At 42.8% G+C, this 25,031-nt stretch overlaps 1 protein-coding gene across 3 annotated transcripts in view; it reads right to left on the bottom strand.

Annotated features, from left to right (window-relative positions):
- The window catches only part of ddr1 (discoidin domain receptor tyrosine kinase 1), a 51,578-nt gene that overhangs the window by 13,423 nt on the left and 13,124 nt on the right, over window positions 1-25,031 (bottom strand). For all 3 annotated transcript variants that reach the window (XM_080897300.1, XM_080897301.1, XM_080897302.1), the window contains exons 2-12: window positions 19,390-19,547; window positions 15,834-15,936; window positions 12,044-12,119; window positions 10,898-11,050; window positions 9,932-10,079; window positions 8,711-8,813; window positions 7,558-7,744; window positions 4,311-4,560; window positions 2,576-2,731; window positions 1,919-1,981; window positions 649-815 (exon numbers count right to left, since the gene is read on the bottom strand). In XM_080897300.1, the coding sequence (XP_080753426.1) occupies window positions 649-815; window positions 1,919-1,981; window positions 2,576-2,731; window positions 4,311-4,560; window positions 7,558-7,744; window positions 8,711-8,813; window positions 9,932-10,079; window positions 10,898-11,050; window positions 12,044-12,119; window positions 15,834-15,936; window positions 19,390-19,547 (1,564 nt within the window). The remainder of the gene's footprint in view (window positions 1-648; window positions 816-1,918; window positions 1,982-2,575; window positions 2,732-4,310; window positions 4,561-7,557; window positions 7,745-8,710; window positions 8,814-9,931; window positions 10,080-10,897; window positions 11,051-12,043; window positions 12,120-15,833; window positions 15,937-19,389; window positions 19,548-25,031) is intronic.

Here is a 25,031-nt window from a genome sequence, read left to right as displayed (position 1 = left end):
AATTTTTGAGGTTTTCAAGGCTTTCTGCAAAAGTAAACAAACATGTTTTAGCTGGAACGAGCGTGGGAAAAAACAAAAGTTTCAAAAGTTTGGCTAATAAAATCAGGACTATGTTTAAGAAGAAAAAGCCCACACTGCTCATTATGAGTATATAATGAGTTGGCTTTTCTGTAGAGCTGCTCATTTGAAGTATTACTATACTCGTGCACTAAAAGTATCCCACAGTGCACACATACTTTAAAATGGGCTGGATGTGGTGACCCTAAACCCTCCCTTACTTATACTGCAACACACCTGGGTTACTGGGGGCTTCCCATGATGCACTGAGTGTTTCCTTTTCACTTTCTGCATGTTTATACACCACTCTGCATTTAATCATTAGTAATTATTAACCTCTGTATCTCTTCCACGGTGTACCTTTGTCCTGTATCATCGTCATGTTGGAAAGTTTAACTGACTACACAGTAACCTACATAAAATTCCCAAAACAGGGAATAGGGGAACTGTGAACGAATGACTGACTTTGGATACAACCCAAGATCGGATGAATATAAACCACTTGGGATAAATAAGAAAATGTTTCATGAGCTGATCCTCCATGAGCGCCAGTTTAAAAAGGAATGCCATGTGACCCGAGTCTGGACCCACCTTTCCCAGTAACTTTTTCCAGTACTGCCTCCAAAGAATGACAACTATCACAGCCAGGAGCAGAAGGATGATGCCCACCAGGCAGCCAATCAGAATGGCTGTATTGCTGCTGTCGTCTTTAGCCACGGGAAGCCCCGCCCTTGGAGTAACAGCAGCAAACGCCGGCCCTGGAGAAGGCAAATAGAGGATGAAATGTTAGCATGTTTCCTTGATTTCCTAAAAGTTGCATGCGGGTCTGACGTCATGTCTATCGATCACCATGCAACACCGGGGTCTTCGTGCGTGGGTGTTTGTGAGAGACCGCACGCTGGTCTGAGTTAATGCTCTGGTCAGACTGCGAGGATTTGCTCTTTCGGCACAGTCACGCTCTCACTGAGGTCGCGGTTTCATCAGGCTTACAAAGCATCTGATAGGGATTGCCTGTGTGAGAATGCATTTAGTATGCCCGCTCATACCAGAGAGCTTCTCAGAGCCCACTGCTGTGAGAACAGTATGTCAACACTGTTTGGCTTTATGCAGCGCTTTAAAGTCAACTATTAATCAGAATCAAGCAGCTATTTCTTCTCCTTTGAAGGTCAAATGTGGCGTGTAATTTGAAAGATGAATGAAAGAGTTTCCTCGGTACAGTTTAGTGTAAACTTTTGCCCATAAACAAACTCTTACAGGCAACAGAGAAACTCATGCAATATGGTGCATAATGCATTTCCGTAGATGTGCGCACATAAATGCATATCATCAACAAACACACACCTGCGCCCACGCTAATGCGCGCACATTTACCATCAATTGATACATTACAATGTCAGAGCAGAAGACGGCCCCTTTCTGTCTGTCACTTCAACACCATGCGGGTAATAAATAAACCCAAACAAAGCCCTTCAACCGCAGCCAGTAACGAGGACAAAGCAGCATACACGCCACAGAAAACCATTTCCAGCTTTCTAAAAAGCCTGTTATTGTCTAGCTGTGGAGACTAGAGCCAGTTCCCGAAAAACATGCAGTTTGTGAGACCACAGGAAGCCCAGTTGTTATTCATACATAAATAAATTTTACTATAGCTCGGTTAGTGTTTTCTCCTCCAGCTGTATATCTTCAAACCCAGGGGAGAGAGCCCGGTGCCAAAGACTGCCCCTGTAATCCTTCTCCCATTATACTTCATACTCTCTACCGAGCAATGGGACAGTTTTAAGATGTTGGAGGAGGGCCAGAGTGGATGGAGTTAGCTTCCCCACCCCTCTGATCGTCCCCTCTTCTCTTTTTTTCCTCTCACCTGAAAGCGTCCAGTTACCAGTGGTGTCCATCATGACAGCGGTGGTGGTGGTGGTGGGGGGTTCTGGAGGAGCGAGGGATGGACAAAGGAGGAAGGCATGAGAAGAAAAGTGATGGAGACTCAGAAGAGAGTGATGAGCAGAGGAAAAAAAAGTCCTGGAAAGCAGAATTCTGCCTTTTTTCTTTTACTCCGATACAGCAATCTTTAAAGTTATTAAAAAAAAACCATAATGAAACAATTGACCTTTAATTTTAAGCCTGATTTCTCCTTTAAATACAACACACTGTGTTAGATAAGGATCGGGCACAGAGGTTCAGGCAAAGAAATTTCAGAGCTCGTGATGACGACAGAGGCCAGTCAAACACGTGCCTCCTTTGGCGCTGCATGCCTCTGGATCTGCTTCATACGCATGACACAGATGCACTGCCAACATGCTTACACTCATGGCAACTGGAAAATAAGAGATAGGAGATGATAGAGAGATCAGGGGAATTAGAGATGTGGTAGAGCGCAGCATGGACCACGGAGGGGTAAATGAAAGAGCACGGCAGGTGATAAAAGGAGACAACAGAGAAGGAATGGTAAGTGGAAAGAGTGAGAGGGGAGATAAATGTTGGGGTGATGAGCAGAGGGATAGAGGGGAAGCGCAGGACTCACCAGTAGGCCCGGTAGTGGAATTGAAGGCACCGCGGCTCGATGTGGGAGCAGAGGAGGTGACATTAACAGGAGGAGGAGAAGATGATTTGGTGCCAGGAATCTTGGGAATATTTGGAGGAAATAAATCAGTGTCTGTGACATCCTCCTCAAACGGCTCTGAATAACCAAAAAGAGACAGAGGGGAGGGGGAGAAGTCAATTTAATGAAAATAAATCATGTTTTATGTGTTTAGAGGGTTTTGTGTGACGCAGCACACCTTCTGGTAGCCCTCAGCTGTGAGGAAACAGTGACTGTGGTCACAGCTGGTTGTTATTCCAGAGAAAGCCAATTCATTTCATTGGATTTAATTACCTTGTTTTTGACTGGGAACTGATCCTTTCCTTATCGATTAGCATGACTGATTGTGTTAGCTCACTAACCCTCGGCAGGTAATCAAATAACATACTCTGCTTTGTTTGCACAACACAGCCAGCATCTCGGTCTTGTAGCTCACGTATGACTAAATGTTAATGCAGGAGTCGACCGGGGAGCTGGAAGGAGTTCGGTTTGTGAAAGTTGACAGCAGAGGAGCTCTGAGCATACTCTCAGCTGCTGAATGCAGAATGAATGAGCGCCGAATGTTTATATGGACCCCCTAATGTGAGAGAGACTGTAGACATACGTGATTAGAGGGTGTAAGGAACATCTGACTCTGAAATTACCTCTAAGCCAGCAATGCTAGCCCGGTGGATAGTTGAGTAACAGGTTATCAACCAGGCCGACCGCTTTGTGATGCCAGATGTGAGCCAGCTCTAACTAACACAGCATACAGCTGCATTTGTCGGTAGTTTTGTGAATAAAGTCCGTTACAGACTTCGTGCGACCTTTCTTTACGTGTCAGACGTTTGAACCAAACCTCATTTGGTCATTTATCACCAGTGTGGCTCGAGTCCAGCAGCAAGACGTGTCAGGCCACTGCTGGGTCCACTGATCTGAGCCACCTGAGTTTGGTGAGATAACTCGGCTGATTCTTATCCAACTACACCTGACAGTGTTTTTAACTAGAAAAGACAGCTTAATTAGTCACAGTAATCTGAAGCTGAGAGCAGAGGAGTCCTCTATCCGACTTTGACTCAGATAGGCATGAAACTCATCTTTCTCTGTTCGCCTTCATGCTGCGCCTGATTGTTGGAACCTAGACACAGATAATGAAGACAACAGATGGAGGGAAAATAGTCACTTTTTTAAAAATAGTGTTTTAGATCAGGTAGAAAAGAATGAACGCTAATTATGTTCACAGATGGGCTGCTTTGGGTTTTTAAAATTCTGAATAGGAAAGTACTGATAATGTCTCAGAGAATAGCATGATTTTTCTGTTCATGTCCAAAAGAGGACTCTCAAATGCTGAACATGTTGATCAGTTAAAAGGCTGAAAGCTTCACTCTAAAAGCCACAGCAGCTCCACTTTACTTAAATTTTACACTGAACACCTGAGGAAAGCTGATTGCTGTAGCATGGATGAAAATCCAATCTCTCACAGGTCGGTATTTTTTGGCTTTTTGTTTTGGTGCCATCTATATTTAGCCTTTCCCTAGACAAAGCTAAAACTCAGCTTGACTTCCACGACAGTGCAAGTTGCTAGGATATGTGTGATGTAAGCGCCTAGCGTCTATAGAAGCAAAAACCGCCTGCCAGAGTGGCTAAAATACACATCTCACAGATGAAAAAAATGGACAAACTCAATTCTGTTTCCTACCAGAGAGGAAAGATATCTCGCTGATGAGCAGCCAACGGTCGGCAAAGTAGAATTTGCAGCGGAGGATCTGAGCCGGCCGGCCGCCCAGTGGGAGAGAGATGGGTCGTGACGAGGGGTCTTTTAGATCCTCGAGGGGCACAGGCAAGGTGAGGGCAGGAGAGGACCATGGCTGGAGGATGCCAGGCTTAAAAAGGCACTCCACTTTGCTGAAAACTCTGACACCCTGTGTGTGACGGTTATTACTGTGCACCTAGAGGAAGGAGAAAATTGTGTGAGTGCAGAGAAGCAAAAAAAGAAAGAAAAAGTTGCAATCAGTTACAAAATCTTTTCACTACCTATAGCTCATGGAAATATCTGGAAAACCTTTAGACCTTTGTCATTCATTATCCGCGGAAAGGCAGGAAGAGATTAAATTAACGCACAAAATTAATGACACATTCTCTTTCTGTTGAGCCATAATTGCTTTGGCACGACTTAGAGCAGAGCCGGGCTGCAAATTAACAAAATTAGAACACAGGAGGAGAGAAGGAGGGTAGAAGAAAAGAAAGTGTATGACAGAAGAGAAGAGAATAGAGGATATATCTTCTCTGTTTTACAAGCAGGGAAAGGCCAAAGACGGAAGAATCCATAAAAGCTGAATTAATATACGAGGAGTCGTTGTGGCTGGAAGCGGAAAGAGGAGCTTGACAAGAAGAGACGAGGATGTGGGGGAAGATGGAGGTTGGTCAATTGAGGTCAAAAGTATAGATCTAAGAGACTGAAAATTAAGAACGAGATAGAAAAAAAAATCCCCTCTTAGAGAGCAGAGGCTGTTCTGACAGGTTAGCTGTAAACCTTACACACTGAAAGGCCAGCTGCTCTAACCTAATCCACGTGTTAAGTCTCTCTCACACACACACGGCGTGCAAGTGTTTCTGTTTGGAAAGGGGACAAAATGGGGTGTGTGGGTATGCACTGGAAGCTGGTGGTAGAGGTAGAGCTCTGATAAGTCAACAGAAATAAGGAAATTTACTACTCCTTCAGGGAATGCAGCTGCAAAAGCTTAATGTAAGACACACGTTAAGAAATCAAGGGATATATTTGTCTACGTCCACATGCACGGGCAAAAATCTTGGACAAAAAGGCCCAAAGAACAGAACAGAAACTTTAGAAAATGTGTAAGAAGTGCAGGTTATGGCTGACAAAATGTCAAAGGGCAGATTTCTCTTATTAAACACAGTTTGAGGAAGTGCGGTCTTCAGAGACGAGTCAAGCCAGAATCAGGTTCAGGTTCCCTCTCCTTGTTTATTTGACCTGTGTGTCTGACATATCCGCTCGGGCAGGCTAGTGTAACGCTGCGTGTCAGTTGAGGTTAGTGTATGAAAACGACTGGGGAAAAGGCAAGAAAAACAGGATAAGCGTAGGAAAAACACCACGAATACCGCTGGGAGAGATTTTTAAAAGGTAACAGAGGTAAACTGTGGAAAAACACGTGGAAAAAGAAAATAAAGATTCAAAAAATGTTCAGTCACTGTCAGGAGATTTTAGAGTAATTACTTGTGCCCTTTTTAAGGCATGCAGGCTGTTCAATCCACAGAGATGTATATGGTGCTTCTCACCCAAACCGACATTCCAGTCCGCGTCCAATGAGACAACACAGTTATAATTCAAACTGGGTTGCTTCACACCATTATCCCCCTCATTGCTCCACAAACTAACCCCAAAAGCCGCACAGACGCACAAACAGACTGTGATGCAATTTGGTGGCTCCCAGAGAGACGAGCACTGATGCACTGTCCCATCATAAACAATGGCACATTCAAACTAATTAAATGGCTGCAGAGCTATTCCAGTAAAAATGTTGCTTCCTGACGCTGCAGATAAAGGAACTTAGTGCTGTTTAAAAAGAGAGACACACAGACACATAACGGTGCTGATGGAGTTCGTTTTAGGGCCCGAGCTGCTTGGAGACAAAGGAATTTCTAAGCAGTTTCATCAGATGGAGAAATGGGACATGATTGTTTTGGGCTAATGAGATAATTAATCAACCAAAACAATGTATTAATTACAAATACTTCTTTGTCAAGTCAATGGCCTGTTCATAACACAGGAAGACAGGAAGACAGACACAGAGCAGTTAACAAAAGTTAACATTTTTGTGCCTTCGAGAAGCTGGACGCATCGAGGTGCTTCGAACGTTCAGACTGTAGCCCATAAAAAGAAAGTTTGATTCGACTGCTGTCTGGTTTTCTCAACTTAAGTTTTGGAGGGTTTTTTTGGCAGACAGAAAAAAAGATCTTCATTTTAAGCTGAAAAGGATGATATGCATCAAAGACGCCCCATTTACTGAGCCGTGCTTTGAAATGTATCACACAGACAAAGAGACTCCTGTTGGATGGAAACTGTGGAGGGTTTAACTGCCAAAAAAATAAATATCAACTACATAAATACATTTATATGATCTTAAATGCACCAATCAATTTAACTGTTATATATAGAGAGAAATCTCAGTTTTAATAAGCTCCTGTGTTCCTTTCCCTCCTGGTACTGATTGCCCTGTTTATACATGTATGATTTTTCCTTTGTATTTTCCCTCATATTTATTCCCCAAAATGTATTTATTTTTGTGTTCGTTCTTTATGCATTTCTGCTTATAAAGGGGGGATTATTCAAAGTGTAACTGCACCAGCCAGAACAAAGCTATTCGTTTTCTACCAGCGGGAATACACGCAAAGAAAAAAACAATACAGAAATAAATCCATAAATAAATGAGTATTTCTTAAATTAATATTAATACATGGACGTGTGAATAAACAGGGGAGAGCAGGAGGAAGTAAATGGAAACCATTTATGCCACATTTTCTTTAATAAGTCAAGGTCTATGTTCAATTTTAAACTGTAAAAATGTAGATTTTAATGATATTTACCGACTCTTTCTTTCATTTACTATGGCAGTTTCACATCTCCATGAACAAAGTCCTGCCATGTCCTCTTAACCATTCACCCAAAACAAAAACACAGGAAATGCACTGAAATGTGACCTGATATGAGATTATCTCAACACATGAAAAACTGGTTTGCGATAAAATGAGTGACGATTTCTAAAGATGATCATTCTTACAAGGTGGATCTCCTCCAAGGCACAGACCATTGACTATCGCTTTTAGCCGCAACGGCATCTCTGATTTACACTATCTGCAGAGGTAACAACGCCCTGCACAGATTTATACACGCACTACTGCACACAAGCACAACTTCGAGTGCCTACCTGCATGTGGTGGAAGACTCGTGGTTTCTCAAAGTGGAACTCAATATCCACGCTGCCTTGCCCGAGGGATTCCCGGCTCCAGCCCAGGTAGTCATACCCAGGCCACACCCTCAACTCCTTAGTCTTTGTAAAGTCGTCTCCTCCCAGGACACCGTCACACAGCTGACCAAGCCCTCCAAACTGTATCCTGCACACAAACAAGCAACAGGTAGCTGTAGCTAAAGAGGTAGTGCAAAGTGTTGAAGTGTCCTCGGGCACTTATTGCATTGCTACTGAACCCCAAATTGGCTTTTGTGCGCACCAGAGGTTAAAAGAAAAAAGAGAGAGAGAAAAAGTGTATAATGGCACAGAATAAAGCACCAATTGTGTGTCTGAGTGTGGCTTTTAGAGCTCAGTAAGAAAAGAAAGTGCTTTGTAAGGACCCGTACATTTACCATTTAAAGCAGAAATAAAGCTGTGTGCACGAGGATGCACACACACTAACACAAGTTCGAACACAAACCTTAACCCCACTTCGTTTTCCCCCTACAAACACACACCTCAGCAAACAGCAAACACTAAGCAACAGAACTGGATCCCCAAACAGTTCCCCCCACTGCCGACCATATGAGCCCTCGCCCGTGCGTTTTGCTACGGGAGCGTCTGGATTACATCAAAAGTGCTACATCACTGGCTAACAAAACATTTCAGCCCCATTAAGCGCACAGCCCACGCAAGGGTGGACACCACCCCCATTTCCCCCCCTCCATGGCTCCCTACCAAAAACCTCACGGCCAGGAAACATGCCTCAAATCCCCGAACAACTAAAGAAAATAATGTCATTCCCTTTCGATTAGGCCGACTGGATAAACCTCATGAGAGGATTTGGCTTCAGAGCTAGCAGATGTGATAAGCACAGTTTTTGTTACTCCATTGATGAAGTCACAAATATCATCATGATAGCGCTTCACCCCACATTTCTGGGTGTCACTAATGTGGTGTGAATTGTTGTCATGATCATATTTCACATTTGCCGCTGCAGTGCCGTGATTTATAAACGAGGCCATGCCTGCACATTTCCATTAAAGCGAAATCCAGGCGTTTATGGAAATCCAGCATACTTGTGCATAAAAATGAAAATGGAAAAGATGCTCGGAGCAGATGTACGTCTTACCCTTGTTCCGTGCTCCCATCATAGGTGGAGTCGTTGAGATACACAGACATGCCGGGCAGCTTCATGACATGACCCACTGGAGCTGTGTAAGCCTTCAACCCATCTGAAACACGGCAAGACGGGAAGAAATATTAGTCGAGAGGTCCTTGAAACAAGCATTTTTTTTTTCCCGTTTTCATTGTGAGTAGTTCAACATGTACAGAGCCAACAGAAATCCCAGCTGCAGGGAAGAACTGCTACAGCTGGATTTCAAGCAGTAAAACAAACTAAAAGGCCAGCTTCTCGGGCCTGCTTGGCCCAGTCACCATCCACCAGCGGAACTCGAGCCTCCTTGCCTCTAATGTACACCTAATCAGCCCACTCCCTGAGAACAGAGGTGACGTCAGTAACGCTGACTCCAGCCCGGTGCTTTGCTACCCAAAATAAACACAATTCTTCACATAACATATGTGCAGCACACCCTGATTGCACATAAACATGTGTCTTTAGATGTGAGTATTTGCAGGTACCGGTGTGCGAGTGCTTGAGAGCCAAGCAGGTCCAAAGTTAAAGCTAAGGAATAATAATGGGGTGACATTGTGCTGCCTCTCTAAAATCTGATATGGAATGAAATAAAAGGTCAAATATGTATAATTTGACCTTTTATTTCATTCCATATCAGACTTTAGAGAGGCAGCATTACATTGTGTAGATTCTGCATAATCTCCAGCCCGTAGGAAAAACGAAAAGGGAAAAGAGCCGAAAGCCACATTCAAGCATATTTCAGAGGGATGGTGTCCCTGAAGACACAGACCGGGAACTGGTCTTTTAGTGCCAGTGGCAGTTGTGATTTACTGACAACCCAGTGAGCGTCTGAGGGAGGTGGGTGGGGCAGGATAGGAGACATAAATACTCAGTGAGTCAGTGTTGTGCTTCAGCAAACATGGAGACCAACACCATTCATCAATATGGGGCTTCTTTTATTTGGCCAAATCCCACAAAGGCTGTAAATTTGAATGCCTCAATTCGATGTATGGAATGCATGGAAAAAAAACAACCCACACACTTGTGATCATTACCATCTGATACAGGATCAAATCTGGGACGACAGCCAGCTAAGCCATCTTCACCATATGAAATATTTTATCTAAACTGGAGGGCACGCATCGCCTAGCACAGACAAAACGAGTGTTCGTAAAATCGGGGACGTTGTCCATCAAATCCACGCTCATACACACTCACCGTTCCAAAGGCAGCCATAGAGCTCCACCCGAAGACAAACGCTCATAACTCGGTCGGCGAGGGGGTAGAATCGCACCATGCGAGCCACAATGGGAGGTCCGAGGTCTTTCAGCACAACATCATAGGTGTTCTCATTACCAGACACCACCTAGGGGAGAGCAGTTCAAATATTCAATCACACAGCATGTTGTTCGCCTCTGCTAATAACTGTAAGGTTGAATAAATCCACACCTTAAGGCGCCCAGATTTTATTCAGAGTGCATTTTCTGAATTTGTTAATCCAAGAGGAGCTGAAATGAACCGACTGAACTTTTTCTTTAATACATAAAGGTGCAAAGAATGATTGATTTGAGAGGTTAGAGCCGCAGGCTGTTTTTAGATGAAACACATTAACGGAAAAAAAATTACTTTGGTTTGCAGTTTCTCAATATTTGTTGTGTGTCAATATAAGGTCCAGAATAGTAAATGCAAGTGAGAGCCAAACAGTGTAACCTTCCTTAAACATTTTGTTGTCGGAGTTTGTAATTCCCAAGCTGCCATGTAAGAGTGGTACAAAACACAGAGTACCATGTATCACCAAATCAAATATTCAACAGATGCAATAATAGAGGCTTTAAAAGAATATAAACTCTGCACATGCATTCGTTGCATTGTTCAGCCGGAAGCTTGGCTTAGTTCCAAACTGCTCAACTTCACAATGAATAATAAGTAAATCAAATGCAAATGAATTATACAGATAGCTGTGATTAACACTTCATTTATACTCAACAGCCCCAGGATATTAAGTCGTATCCTATCAATAATGGAGTCGCCCTCAGCAGTATATTTCTTGTGTTGACACCCCACTTGCTCATTTAATGACATTCAAACTGTTATTTCGCTCCATTTGTTTACCAGGCGTGACAGAAACAGAGGGATCCAGTTCATTTGTAATCAAGGCGAGGACGTGAGAAAAATCCCACTTACATCTTGGCCCCAGCGGTCCTTCCAGGTGATCCATTTCTCTCCATCTCGGGAATAGCGGAGCCGGTAACTGCGTGCAAATTCCTGACCGTGCCCATCAGCGTGGCGACCTTGAGTGCCGACCAGAGCCAGGAAGTGGAGTCTGCGCAGGTCAATCTACAGATGACAGATGATCATAACGTATGTCACTCAGAAAGCTGGAAATGCCAACAAGATTTAAAAGTACTGGGATGCTTCCAAACTCACCTACATTTACTCATATTGTTCAATTTCAATATATTTTAGGACTTATTTTCATATGCTAACGATAGTCTAAAAAGTGTGTGCTCAGAATGCAAAGAGCTGATTTGGGAGGATATCGATGACCTTGATGTAGAGAAAAGATGATTAGCGCGGTCTAGACTGACAAATATGTGTTCTTGTAGGATTACAGTTAAGAGCTTCTTCACCACTGCAATTTCAATGATTTTTAAAGATAGAAAGGAGAACTCATGAAGAGCATAAAGAGATCTTATCTGTCTTTCAGTATCTACTAAAAGCTGGGAGTGACACACGCATGCATTAGGAGAAGAAAAAGGAAAACAGCGACCCTGCTTCTGCCCAGATGTAACAAACACAACGACTGGTAAAATAAAATCCTATCTTTGTTGCACTTTTTGCACAACTGTAACAAACATCCATCCACCCGATTTCTTAACCTTTGGAGTCTATCCTAACTGTGATGGGTGAGATGCTGTGTATGGCCCGGACGGATCACCAGTCCATCACAGGGACTAACACAGAGAGAAAGGCAACCTTCGCATTCACATTCATTCATGTTTGTAGCTGTGGGAGGAAACCAGAGTTCCTGGAAGCAGAAAAAAAACCGCACATGCACAAGGAGAAAACGCAGACTCCACATTTTTTTCCTAAATGTTTAAACAGTATATTTGCACTTTATTATTATGCCCAACGAAACCTTATAGCTTCTGTAAAACCACCTCAAAGTAAAAATCTGTCTGAATTATTGAACAGACTTTTATAACGGTTACAAATGCACTCACACCTCGTTAATCATTAAATATCAATCAATACCTTTCACCAAACCAGCAGCCGTAGTGAGCAATAAGTGCACCTGCATATCAGAGCAGAAAAAGATGAGCATCCCACCTGAAGGTACTCTGATCCGCTAGGGAACACGGATCCTAATGGACACCACGCTCCGTCCCCCTCTCCAGTACTCAACCTGAGAAAGAGACGGAGATAGAGAGAGATGATAATGTCAGATAACAGTAAAGGAAAACAAACTGCAAGTTGTTTAAAGCGAAAACACAAATCGTAAGCTCACGAAATCCCAGTCCCACACGCAAACACTCGCACGCAGATAGAAACATGACTACCGGCAGACTGCATCAAATCCCCGAGTGCCGGCAGTGTGCAGAGGTACAAGTGAGAATTCAGCACAAACAGTCCAGTCCTCCACCAGCACAAATTGGATTTTACAGCAGCCAAACATTCACATATAAATATGACAACACTCTCTGAAAAAGAGAGAAAGATGCATAAAAACTGGAAATGGCTAAAGACAGAGAGACTGAGAAAACCTGCAGAGCCCTGTTATTACTGTATATTGATTTTTAGTTGATGTTGAATCTGTTTTTAATTTCACTTTAGGGTCCAGAGTGAATTTCCTGCTTTCAGTGTTTAAAAATGTTGGTTTCAGTTTTTATATATAGTTTTTATATGCATATATATTTATGTATTTTGCATTAGAGTTTGTTTATTTGTCTAGAATGTGGTTTCAGTTTTCAAAAGTCTAGTTTTTATCTTGAAATGTTTTTGCGCACTCCGTTTAGTTTAGTTAACCAACCTCATGGAAAAAGCAGAGAACACAAGCGGCTCATGAAGAGAGGAAACGAGATGAAAGGAGCAGAGTGAAAATTACCGGCTCCTCCACATTCTTCAAACCTCACAACAAGATCTGTGTGGTGTCGAGCGTCAGGACCAATCTTTGCTCGCAGGCCTGCCACGACCACACACGCACCAAAGGTTTTCACTCAGCCCAAACCCTAACCCTGAGAAGAAAAGTTCATAGCAGCACCGCGGAGCAGCCGCACGACGACCACAAATTTGGCTGTGTGCGACTCCGACTCGTACCGAGGAGCTTTGGAACAGACGCCAGGCCACAACCGCGCTCTGACCACCGTGGGGCTTCTCTCAAAATGAAAGCTGCTGCTCAGACCACCAAAACAAATCACTGGATCAACTCTGTCGCACTGACAGCCATGCTTGGACTTTAATCACTCCCGTTCTCCCCTCAGCGGGTGAGATCATGCTGCTGGGAACCACAAGATGATATCAACACATTAGGGCTCCACCAAGTGTCCTCTAATGGAGAGAGGATGAGGAGGGAGAGCTAGCGTGCACCAGCCAGCATGGATAACATTACAGAACAGCGCTCTGCCAAGTAACTCATTTTTCTCCCGTCTCACTGTGTGTCTGTCTTTTGATTCCTCCCTAAATACCAGCCAACTCTTCATTCGTCTCCCATTGTTCACAGCTCACTCATTCCCTCCATCATTTCCTCTCTCACTCCAACCAATAAGCTGGTATTCCACTGGCCAAGAGTAATCACCTACCAGCTCTGCATCTCTCCCTCCACACACCACCCTCCCTCAAAAACCCTGCTTTCAGATTAATTTCCCCCCTACCTTTCAGCACGCCATTGCAGCGATCCACCTCACACTTATTTTATTTATTTATTTATTTTAATCTTCATGTCCGCTGCTCTCTCTGTTTTCTCTCTTTTTGGATCTCCCTGATGTGCCTTAAAAAGAGGCTGCACTAATAATCATTTCCACATGGTTAGACGCTCTGCCAAGAGACCCAACCCAGCAAGCTGATGGAGGCAAGTGAACCCAAACACACACATGCACGATCCCACAGATTACACGTGGCGGTAACATGTTGCAGACCTTACAGCCAGACAGATAAGGTGGTGATCTAATTACCAAGTAGGTTTTAAGAAGACACACACAAACTATCATCTTCCACCTTAATCTAATAAACCTGCTAAAAATTACTTTAGCACGGTGCCAACAGACTGAAAATAAGACAGCACATCAGCCTGGCATGAGCACTGGAATATCTCATTCCTGTGGAAGAGAGATCGCTTCAATTTTGCTCAGCAAGTTTAAATACAACAGCAGCTCTTTTACAGAGTATGACAAGTGGCCAGCGTGACATCTTGACTCCTGAAAGAGATGATAACGCAGCCTGATAATTGGGCCCAATTACCATTTTGCTGTACTTAAAGACTGTATACGATTCGCTGAACAAATCAGAAATGTGGGCGGCAATTCAGATGGGCGCTACCAGGCTATTAAATCCGCCCTATCAAGTAGAAACCAGCTGAGATCCCAGTCGGTGCTGCTATTCAAAGAGGTGATTATGTTTTCTTTATAAGAAGCTTTCTCCCGTGGCTGGCTTGGAAAGAAAAAGCAACCCAATTTTAGAAGCACCACACCTGTGGTTTTGCGTGCGTCAATCCATTACACCTCACATCAACCCTAATCATTCTGCTCTCAAACCATCCATTAGCATTTTTCCCTACTTTCCCTACTTCCAGGCGTCTAATTGTTCTTTTTGATCTCAATACGGTGTGAAAATCAAATCGCACGCTCTGAGAAGTTATTCGAGTTACGTAATCCGTCACAGCGAACATCAAGTCTGTATTCATTTTGTCACTGTTACACTTTCACTGCATGGTGATGTCTGCTGTCTGAGCTGTATTATCTCACCACATCAAAGCGGTGACAGCCAGGAATAATAGGAAAAGAACTTCTGAATTTAATTACTGTACAGCACACATCCAAAATAAGTCGAGTCGCTGCTGCCGTCCTAAAAAACCTTGTAAATCTGCCATTTTTTTACTTTCTAATAGTAACAGAGTATAGCACTTGGACAAAAAGCAAGCAATTTATCATCCCCTGAAACCTTCACTTAGTTGCTCTGATGCAGATGTGAACCCAACGGTGTGTGTGTTGGTGCACGGTGACATCACTGCTGTTGAAAACTGTTTTTCAGCCGTCGTAACCAGAAACCGCTCTTAACCCTGCGTTATAACTTTCCACGTAACCCGGCATGCACCTTTTTAGAGAAACGTAACTCATCTTGGGTCGATGCAGCCCTCACTGAGTCTGACTGACATTGGAGGTTACAACGTGGGGTTAGAGGGGTTTCCGGTTACATCATCAAGTCATGAAGTGGATTTCTTGCTGAAGCAGAATTCAAGCGTAACTCTTCAAAAACTCTTCTTTAAAAACGGGATGGCAACCTGCTTGCAACTTGGAAAAGTCTGTAGATGTCTGGTGACTGCAGGTGGTTGTGGCGACCAGCTTTCAATCACAAGGCAGTTGCACAGGTTGCATGGTGGGAGGCAACCTGTCTCCAAACAATTGCAGTCAGAACATCAGAAAGACTGGCAAAGGTTTGAAAGTAACTTGCATCTAATTCATAAATGCAAACATATTCAACACACTGTAATCAATCCAAGTCAGAAACTCATCTGCAATATGTCTCTTACTGTTACTCAGTGCAACTGGTTGCCAACTGGTTGTATACTGGTTACTGATGCCCATTTTGCATTTTCTTTGAGGTTCTGGCTCGACTCTGAATCTAAACAGGTATTGTGAATTTCTGTCTCTGTAGATTGCAACAGATTTGATCACCTTCAGCTGCACATTGAGTTCATCTTATTGCTGTTTTATTGCTCTCTCAGCTGACTGCGGCCATCTTCAGAGTAACCATTTAAAAGGCAAAAAGATCACTTTTGTTGTGACTGTAGCATAAGCGGAAGAAGAACTACAGATTTTAGACAAAAGTTTGTGTTTGTGGAAATGTGCTTAGGTATTTGAGAGTAACCTTTGAACTCCAGGTACAACAGACACACACTTCCCACCTTCCATGTTTGGCCTCTGTGGAGTCTGACCAGGCGCTGGAGGCAGTGATGTCAGAATCTGGGATGGTGCCATCCTCCATCCCCAGGGCGTAACGACACTGAGCTGTAAGGGAAGGGTTGAGGGAGATAGAGACAGAGAAGGAGAGGAAGACAGAGGCCGGATAAAGATATGAGAAAAATTCTCCTCCGTGTGGAGCACATGTCCAGGGGAAATTTAATATTTCCATTAGAGCATGAGTGGTCATCATTGGTCACGGAGCATAATGTTGTTATGTCATTTCTGGGAAAAGTTCCGGACTTTATGCTTCATAACTCACACAGACAGTGAGTGGAAGGGGAAAAATGTAACGCTCCTACCTTTGCTTTTATTTGCTTTAATGTCCGTTGGTACTGTTCATGCAATGCGTAATGTCACTGTCACTTATTCCGGTAATACCTCTCTCACTAGTCACAAGTGACTTCATTAGACGGACTGCCAGTAATACCCGTATGCACCTCCAAGTTTATGCTCACAGCTTATGAGGCCACCCGCTGTGAAATACTGTGACCTGTCATCTCTGAGAATACACCTTTCCCATTTCTTCAGTCCCTTTTGTCTTTCCATGCAGCTCTCCAGCTCGCACAAAGCCACCTCCTTAGGGCTCCAGTGATCCCGTTTCTGTTGGGCATTTGCAGAGAGAGAACTAAAGCGAGAAAGAAACTAAGGGCGATGGAATGAACACAGACAGGTCTCAGATATCTGCACCGGTTCTGCTCCAGCGGCAGCATTATCAACCGATCCAGATAGCGCGGTCCCAGGCAGGGATTACCCAACGATGGCGCTATCTGAGGACGAGGTGAGAGGCTGCGGGAGTGTTGGGCAGTGATAAAGTGGAAAGGGTTACTGACAGCGATATGCAGGGTTGGCTGAGGGTGACATAAAGAGGCGGGGGTTGGGTGGGCGTCTAACTCAGTTTCTGTCATTGACTCAGTGAACAGGAATGTCGGGCCGCATGACAAACCCTAAAACCTCCCAATGGACGCCACACACACACACACACACACACACACACACACACACACACACACACACACACACTCTTCATCCACACCCTGAGGACAGGTGCCCATTTCATTACATCATCATCATTATACCACATCGCCAGTCAACAGCCCGCCATCTGCAGTCTTTTCACCTCTCGCTCTCTCGTCTCTGCCCCGCTGTGTCCTCTGGCTTCACTTTCTCCGTCTGTCATCTTACATTAAACTTTAGCGCATGCACCAAACCTTGCTGCTCGCACTGCCAAGCTTGATTTAATCATTTCAACAAGACAAAATGCGAGCGTCTCTATTGCACTACACAGCCTGTTAATTTATCTAGATTCACGGATATGATTAAGTAATAAATCAAACAGTCATTTAACAGGCGATTACTCCTCCCAAAACAATTTTTTTAATTAGAGCTGTAAATAATAACCTTTTTCCAATACCAATCACTCCTCTTCAGTTTTTACTATATAATTTTTTCTGTCAGTTAAATAATAAAAAGAGAAGCACAACCAGAACGAGCTTAATCTTATGTGTCAGAGACCATCAGAGAAGTCTTTCTTGAAAACTGTTTGGAAAAGAATCTTTACTTTCAGAGAACAATGTTTGCCCTGATCGTGGTCTATCGCCGTCTACCAGCAGCTAAACTTCAACCGAGAGCTCAAGAAAACGTAAGATCAAGAAGAAAAGGATATATTTATAAAAATATGTACATAAAAGATGGAAGAAACATTGGCAACAGGGGACGGAGACTCCTCTGTTCATTGTAAAGCGCTTTGAGGGGTCCCGAAAAAGCGCTATATAAATGCAATCCATTATTATTATTATTATTATTATTATTATTATTATTATTATTATTATTATTATTATGAAAAAAGACTGTTAGTGAATACTTTCAGATGATCTTAATAGCTTGTTTTAAGTCTTTTGTTCTTAAATAAAACAATGTGTTTGTTTCGTGAGTTACACACCCACGAGGAGTGAATTGACCATATAAAGCATAGGTCCATCCTTGAGATGTATGGTTTCACAAAAGTAAGATGGCTCCAGCCAAAGCTTCTAAACGACACATCACAAATCAGCGAGTAATGCCCTGGTGATTCGGGCCATCCTTTATATACAGTCTATGGGAAAAACAAGCCATTGTCTAATGGGATTTGAAAGCTAAAAAGCAGTCAGTGCAGGAGATGCAGACACAAATGACTAAAATCAAATATTCAGTTTATCAAAAACACCATCAGGCCTTTCAAGGACTCACACTGGCTGTGTTACTGTTAGCCATTACCTGTTCAATTCTATTTTGGGTCTCTGGTACTCCACTGGTAAGATGTGCACTTTATTTCAAAGCCTGCACCAAAAAACTTAACGAAGCAATTGCCACAAACTTTACTCTCTTTACCCTTCTCTGTTTTAGTTGAAGTTGTTTGTTACAATTTCTTAATTTTTCAGGATGTTGGAGATATTCTCAGTTTTTCAGGTGTCTGGTAATCATGCAATTAAAGCATTGGACAAACAAAATCTGGGAAGTCATTGGCTAGTCATCTCACCTGATTTTTACTTTCAGTGAAGCCAGCAGATATCTGGGCCAAGATTTCCTTTCCCTTGCACCGGTGATTTCTTATGAACACAGATACTTAACAAAAAAAACTAAAAACTATGTGGACTGTTTACCTGCATCCAATCAGGTCCACCACAGATTTAAATCTTCTGGCACCAAAAGACTGTCCAGGACAGAACAGCACAGCTAGAGTATGTTTTGCTATCCAGAGCAATGCTAATCAAGATACGCCCATGCAAATATCATGTTTAATAATTCCGACTACTTGTTTCAGTTGTACTTTGGGTACACTTTAGGCAACTTCATGCAAAAACTCATAAATCTACTCAAATGTTTGCTGGGTTTTTTTGTTTTATATCAGCTTAAATATTGCTTAAATGTCACATGCTGGCAGCCGGGAGATCATTTCAAGAATAATTAATGAATTAAACAAATACTAAATGTATAATTAAGACAGTAATGACAGTTACAGATTTTCTCCTATTCACAGACCAGCTGCTCCGGTCCAAAGTTTGGCCGCCCTGCAGACACTCTCCTCTGGTTACACCTGGCTGGCACACATTCACTAACTCCTCATGCATTCCCTTCTACGACATTTTGATTGACACTTTCACGATCTGCTTGTGCATTAGCGGTCTTGACAAGCTGCCGGTTGCGGTGGGGGGTGGGGGGGGGGGGGGTTGCCTAGCTATCTTATTCTCCTGTTTCAAACAACTGGCTGGCAGACAGGGAGAGGACACAGGATAGCCTGTTGATAGTGGATGGAGAATGAGGCTGACTGATCTGAGAATGTGAGGAGAATTTCAGAGCAGCGGGGAAGGCGTTTGCTGTGCCCAAGGAGAGGAAGAGGGTAACAGGTTTGAAAATGCAATCATGTCTGAGTTTGGGGGACAAAGTAGGACACAAACAAAAACAAATTCAAACTGAGGACACGATGTTTTCTGCTCTACACATGTATAGATGACATCCCACCTGGATCAAAGTGCCACTCATGCTCCTCTGCACACGACGCCAGCACTGCCAGGATGGTGACCACAGCGACAGGGAACACTCGCAGGGTTGTCAAAGCCATGAGAGCAGCAACACACCTGGTTACCTGTCGGGAGTCAGACTGACGACCAAAGGCATACCTGTCGCAGAGAAAAAGGCATTTAGAACCACATCTCCTATAAAAACTTTTTTTAAAAAGCCCATTAAAAACACCAGGCAGCACCATCAGACCACAAATCATTTCACTTCATATACATATATATACATTCACATGCACACATACAGCCCTACCCCCAGACTGTAAAGCTCACAGACCCGCCATCGCCACCGATAACTCAACCCTCGGTCAAATCCTCTTATTCCAAAGCACGTCGCGTGTCTCACAATCATTTGTTTCTCAACAATTTCAATGCCAAATGCAGAAATGAGCCAAAAGCCCCAGAGGAGCAAGCACAAAGCCGTATAACAAAGGCCACTTTCACAGGCTAATTTGTTTTTCTCTCTGGCACCAGAATGCCACGATACAATAATACTAAGCTGCCTGTATGAAGGCTACAAACGAAACAGCCTGGTATCCAAGGATGGTATAATTAGCCGTCAACCATCTACTCCAAGAGAATTTCATTCCTTCTGTATTTGAAATGCCATTCATATCTCCAAATTACTGGTTTCAAACCTACTTTACGAGATGGAGCACATTTGGAGCAGCCAGTTACAGACGCTTGTTTGTAATAAATAACAAACAGATGAAACTTTAAGGCTGAAGAAATGAGAGCCAACAAGAAAGGGAACAGGACAGATGTCAGTGTTTGGAGTTAATGAGGACACAAACGCAGCCTGTGATAGGTTAGTACTGAGTAAATTACTTGCTTATTACAGACGTTGTTTTATTCTACCGAGAGAGAGAAAGGCTCTAAAGATCATTAAACATTAAAACAGCTGCACTCAGTGGCCAGTTTATTAGGTACACCTCAAAATTTAAAAAGCAAAAAAACTCCAAAGCTGTAATGAATCGTTCCCTTGTGAAAGTTAGCATGTTTATTTTTTGTCTAAACTGTTTTACAGGTGTGGATTTTACTTTATGGTCATTCTGGAGTCTTTAGTCCGTGGTGCTGAACTGCACTGTCATGTATGGAGCTTCCAAAACGGCAATAAAGTTCAATAAATACCTCCCTAGTTTCAGCAAAAGCAGTACATTATACCCGTCATCAAGGCAGGATTTACTGCAGGTCTCCTGTGTTAACAGTTGGGCTATATTTATACAGTTTTAGCTAGTGACTAATAAACTGGTACCAGAGCATATCGTGCAAGTGTAGATTTTGGACGGAAATACAAGACACAGGAGACGGCAAAACAAACAGAACATGAGCTTTTTTTTGTAAATGGCTGATTGTAGAGTCCCAGAATTCCAGACGTTAAACAAAACAGGAAACCACAAAAGGAGCACAGGAAGCACGAGGAGTGAGAGGTAAGCAGACAGATGAAAGACAGTAACACTGTATATGCACAGAGGGCCAATATACAGGTGGGAACACATCTCAGTGAAACAAATACTAACAAGAGCAGGGCTGCTGACCACCAAGGAGGAAAAGAACAACCTGTTAAAAGGCAGTTTTTCCTTCCCACTTTTGCTGGCTCAAAGGGGATAGTGTGATTGTTGGAGTCTTTTTAATGTAACATTGTAGGCTCTGCCTTACAAAATAATGTGCCTTAAGGCAACAGTTATATATGTATATACTAGGGGTGCAACAATACACAAAATTCACGGTTCGGTTCGATACTTTGGTGTCACGGTTCGATATTTTTTCGATACAAAAAAAATTGTTCATGCCTTTTTAATTTGTCATTTATTAAAATTATAAATATATATTTTAACTCAAAAGTACAGTTTTTAAATTTAATGTTGCTGAAACAAAAAGTAATTTAAAAAATAAATATATCTCAGGGCTCTCAAAATTTCAAAATCCCTGGTAGCCCTTCGGGCAGGGACTCTTCAGTTTTTGGTAGCCCAAAATAAATATAAGTAGCCCGAATAAAAAAGAGAGCAATTTTTTGATTGATGTTTTGTTTCCTTTACAATATTATACATTAAAGTATAATATTGTAAAGGAAACAAAACATTAATCAAAAAATTGTTGAAAAACAAATTACAACATTGTATAAAAATTACAATCATCAACTCAAATACTTGGTTCTAATTGAACAGAAATTTCTATGAACTTGTAAGAACTGTGTAGGACATGAATCAGTCTGTGTCAGATCCTGAATTTGAAATTTCCGCTGAAGTCACAGGTAAGAGGCAAGTGGGACCAAGATCTAGGCCATTTGCTTTTTGAAGTTTGCAAAGACTACTAAATTTTGCCAGTGGTAGTTCACTCTTTGCAACCTAGTACGCTGTTCTAAACAGATTTTTCAGGTTTATTTTTAGTATGTTATTTGCAATTGGTGTTTGTTCTGGGAAAGATATTGCAGACTGAGCAATAATGCATTTCTTGCATTTCTCATGGGTTCTAATGGGGGCCTTTCTTAAAATGACTGGTCCCAGTAACAAAGGCGCTTGTCGACCCAGAAATCGAGAGAAAACCAACAACACACCCGGCAGAACATTATGTTATTTACACGGGTGCACATAAGTGGTCCGCAAGTGCGCATTCGCTGTCAAAATAAAAGACACGCACCAGATAAGAAGTTGCAACGCGCGTTTGCGTCCATATAAAAAGCACTGTTTTTGTCCGCTAAAGTGGGATTTTCACGGCACATTCCGCACCACATCTCTGTGCGTTCATCATTTGTTTGAAGCCAGCTCACCTCCTGCAACCACTTTTCCGAGAATACGCGCTTCTTTTGTGGTTCGGACTCCTTCTGACATTTCTTTGGAGGTGGAGGAACACCAAAGTAATTGCTTAAAGGAGCTTCTTCGACATCTTTAAGAGTTTTAAACAAATGTCTGTCCTCCTCCAGAAAATCTTATGTATGCAAACACGCGTTGCAACTTCATATCTTGTGCGAGTTTTTTTTTTTTTGACAGCGAATGCGCACCTGCGGACCACTTATGTGCAGCCCTGGTTATTTAGCTCGTCATATTGCAGCCACAGAAATTCTTTTGTCCATGAAACCATAAAGCTGCACTTTCTTTTTGCCTTATAGTCTGATTTGTCATAACTTTTCCGTTTTGTGGTAAGCTTTTCTTTGGCTGTCACTTCTTCACCCTGACCTGTCTTATTTGGCTCAGCAGAACTAAAATATATATCCTGCTGTTTTTACACACACACACACACACACACACACACACACACACACACACACACACACACACACACACACCGGTCAGCGATTCTCTGCGCGATCAACCTCTCATATGTTTAAGCTTGCTGCGGGAGATTTCACTTGTCATGTTTGCATAGTAAGCTAACGATTGATAAGACGATGTGAGAGGAATTGGTGCGCAAATTATCATCACTCACCAATCAGTGCTGTCGCTCTCTATACACAGTTCGTGCGATTGCAAAGTGAAAGCAAAAAAACAAGCGCAAATTCAAACGCGATTTCAATATGTCACATATTGACAGTGGCTCACCGATGCCAATGACATAATTACCCAGCTACATTTCCGAAAGAATGCAAAAGCATTGACATATATTTTTCCTTCCTACAATAGCCCGACGGGCAGGGCAGAGATAGAGTTTGGTAGCCCGACTGGGGTTGCAAAATCGGGCTAGCGATTGCAAAATCGGGCTAGCGATTTTGCAAGCCCTGTATCTGATTGAGGAATCACTCATCTTTGGAAAAGAGAGTTTATTACAGAGAAATGGCTCTTTCCAAAATAAAAGCTATACTATACGCTTCTTCTGGGCTATATTCTCAGCAGCATATTGTAGCGGGTCAGGGCTGTTCGGGGTTCTGTTTGTACAGTTATGTTTTGTTTATGTTGCCATAGTGACGGGTGACGCCCTCTCGCTGCGACGGTGTGTCCTTCCGGGGTCAGAGGGCGCCCTGTGTGTTGTTGTTGTTGCTGCTGCTGCTGTGGGGTTGCCGCGCTGAGCAGTTAGCTAGCGGCAGTGTTCTTCTGTAGATGTCAATAAACGGCTGTGCTCCCTGGCTAGCTCACGGGAAGCAAGACCAAACGACACCTCCGTCTCCTCCTTGTCTGAGCTCGCCACAATATTAAACATATCAGGTCCCCATAAGGAGAATCATGTGCTAACGGCTGTCTAAATGACTCGGGTAAAGTTTGTAGCATGCATGCTTGTTGTTTTTGTCTGCTTCCACTTGTCTTTGCACTAGGATGATGTCGGTGTAAATGTGCAGTCATATTCGTAACACGGCAAATCTCCGTTAATGAGCTACCCCTGCGTGGGGCTAGACGGCCAACACGTTAACGAGCTAACACACTAGTTCCCACCCATGTAATTGAGCATTACGTGGCACATCCAACATACTGTTTTACTTTAGTCCATGACGCGCTTACCTTCAGGGTCATATGTCACATGAAAACCAAAATAATTCCAAATGCCAGATCTGAATGAGGGTGGGGGAGGTTCAATTTGCCATGTTGCAAGGAGAGCTTAACTTCTGTCTTGCTAGCTTGCCCTGCGCTCTTCCTTCTGACGATGCTGTCTGTGTTGAACGCTCAGTGGATCTGCGCTCGACAGTGCAGCCTAGGCGGAGTAGTCGAACGCAGATTCACTGAGCGCTCAACACAGACAGCATCGTCAGAAGGAAAGTTGATAAAAATAAATTACAAATTTTGTATTGTTCGATACATATGCGTACCGAACAGAAAACACTGTATCGAATGGTTCAATATCGATACGAGTATCGTTGCACCCCTAGTATATACACATACATATACGGTCATTCTGGAGTCTTGTTCATCTTGTTCACCACCAAACAAAAGTGTTTGACTTCATGAGCATTATGACTACATGCTCATTAGTAAACATGGTAAAAATAAAGCATGATCATGTCTGATCTGATGTCTAATGGTGATACAAAGGCTTAAACCTTCCTAACGTGGGAGTCGACCAATAGGGCCACTCCCTCACTCTTAATGACCAATAAGATAACGACACTGAGCAGGATATAAATGCTACGCACCACCCGTGGTAAAGTGATCTGAAGGTGCCAAATGGATCAACACAGAGAATCTGATGTTAAAGGCTTCACTAAGTGGTTTGAACTGAATATTGTTCAGTAAATGAAAAGTGAGAATTTGGTGAAATTGTGGGTGGTGTGCATGAAGGTTATGCTGTGAAAATGGAAAAGTGCACATAAAATAACAAATCCGATATTGACCTTCTGCAACGTTTCTGTGAAGCCCCATCAGGTGATCAGTGTGTGCGTGTTTGATTAAATCCCGACCAACACTGTAGGAGTAGGAGCGATCCTCGTGAAATTTGGATCCATGTTGAAGACCAGAAAAAACGAACCCTCAAAGCAACACAAAGAATGACCAACAATAAACACCAAGACGTAGACAGAGGAACACTAAAGGCAGGAAAAACTAGAAGCCCAAAGAAACCAATCAAGCATGTGACTCTTACAGAAATTTAAAAAAAAAAAAAAAAAAAAAAAAAAAAAAACTTCCGATGGGGAAGCAAGAAGGAAGAAAGAAGCCTTAATGA

The sequence above is a fragment of the Rhamphochromis sp. 'chilingali' genome, assembly GCF_963969265.1.
Source record: "Rhamphochromis sp. 'chilingali' genome assembly, chromosome: 11".
In the NCBI taxonomy this organism is placed as follows: Eukaryota; Metazoa; Chordata; class Actinopteri; order Cichliformes; family Cichlidae; genus Rhamphochromis; species Rhamphochromis sp. 'chilingali'.
Note: the sequence above shows the minus strand (reverse complement) of the source record. Positions and strands in the feature narration are given on the sequence as shown.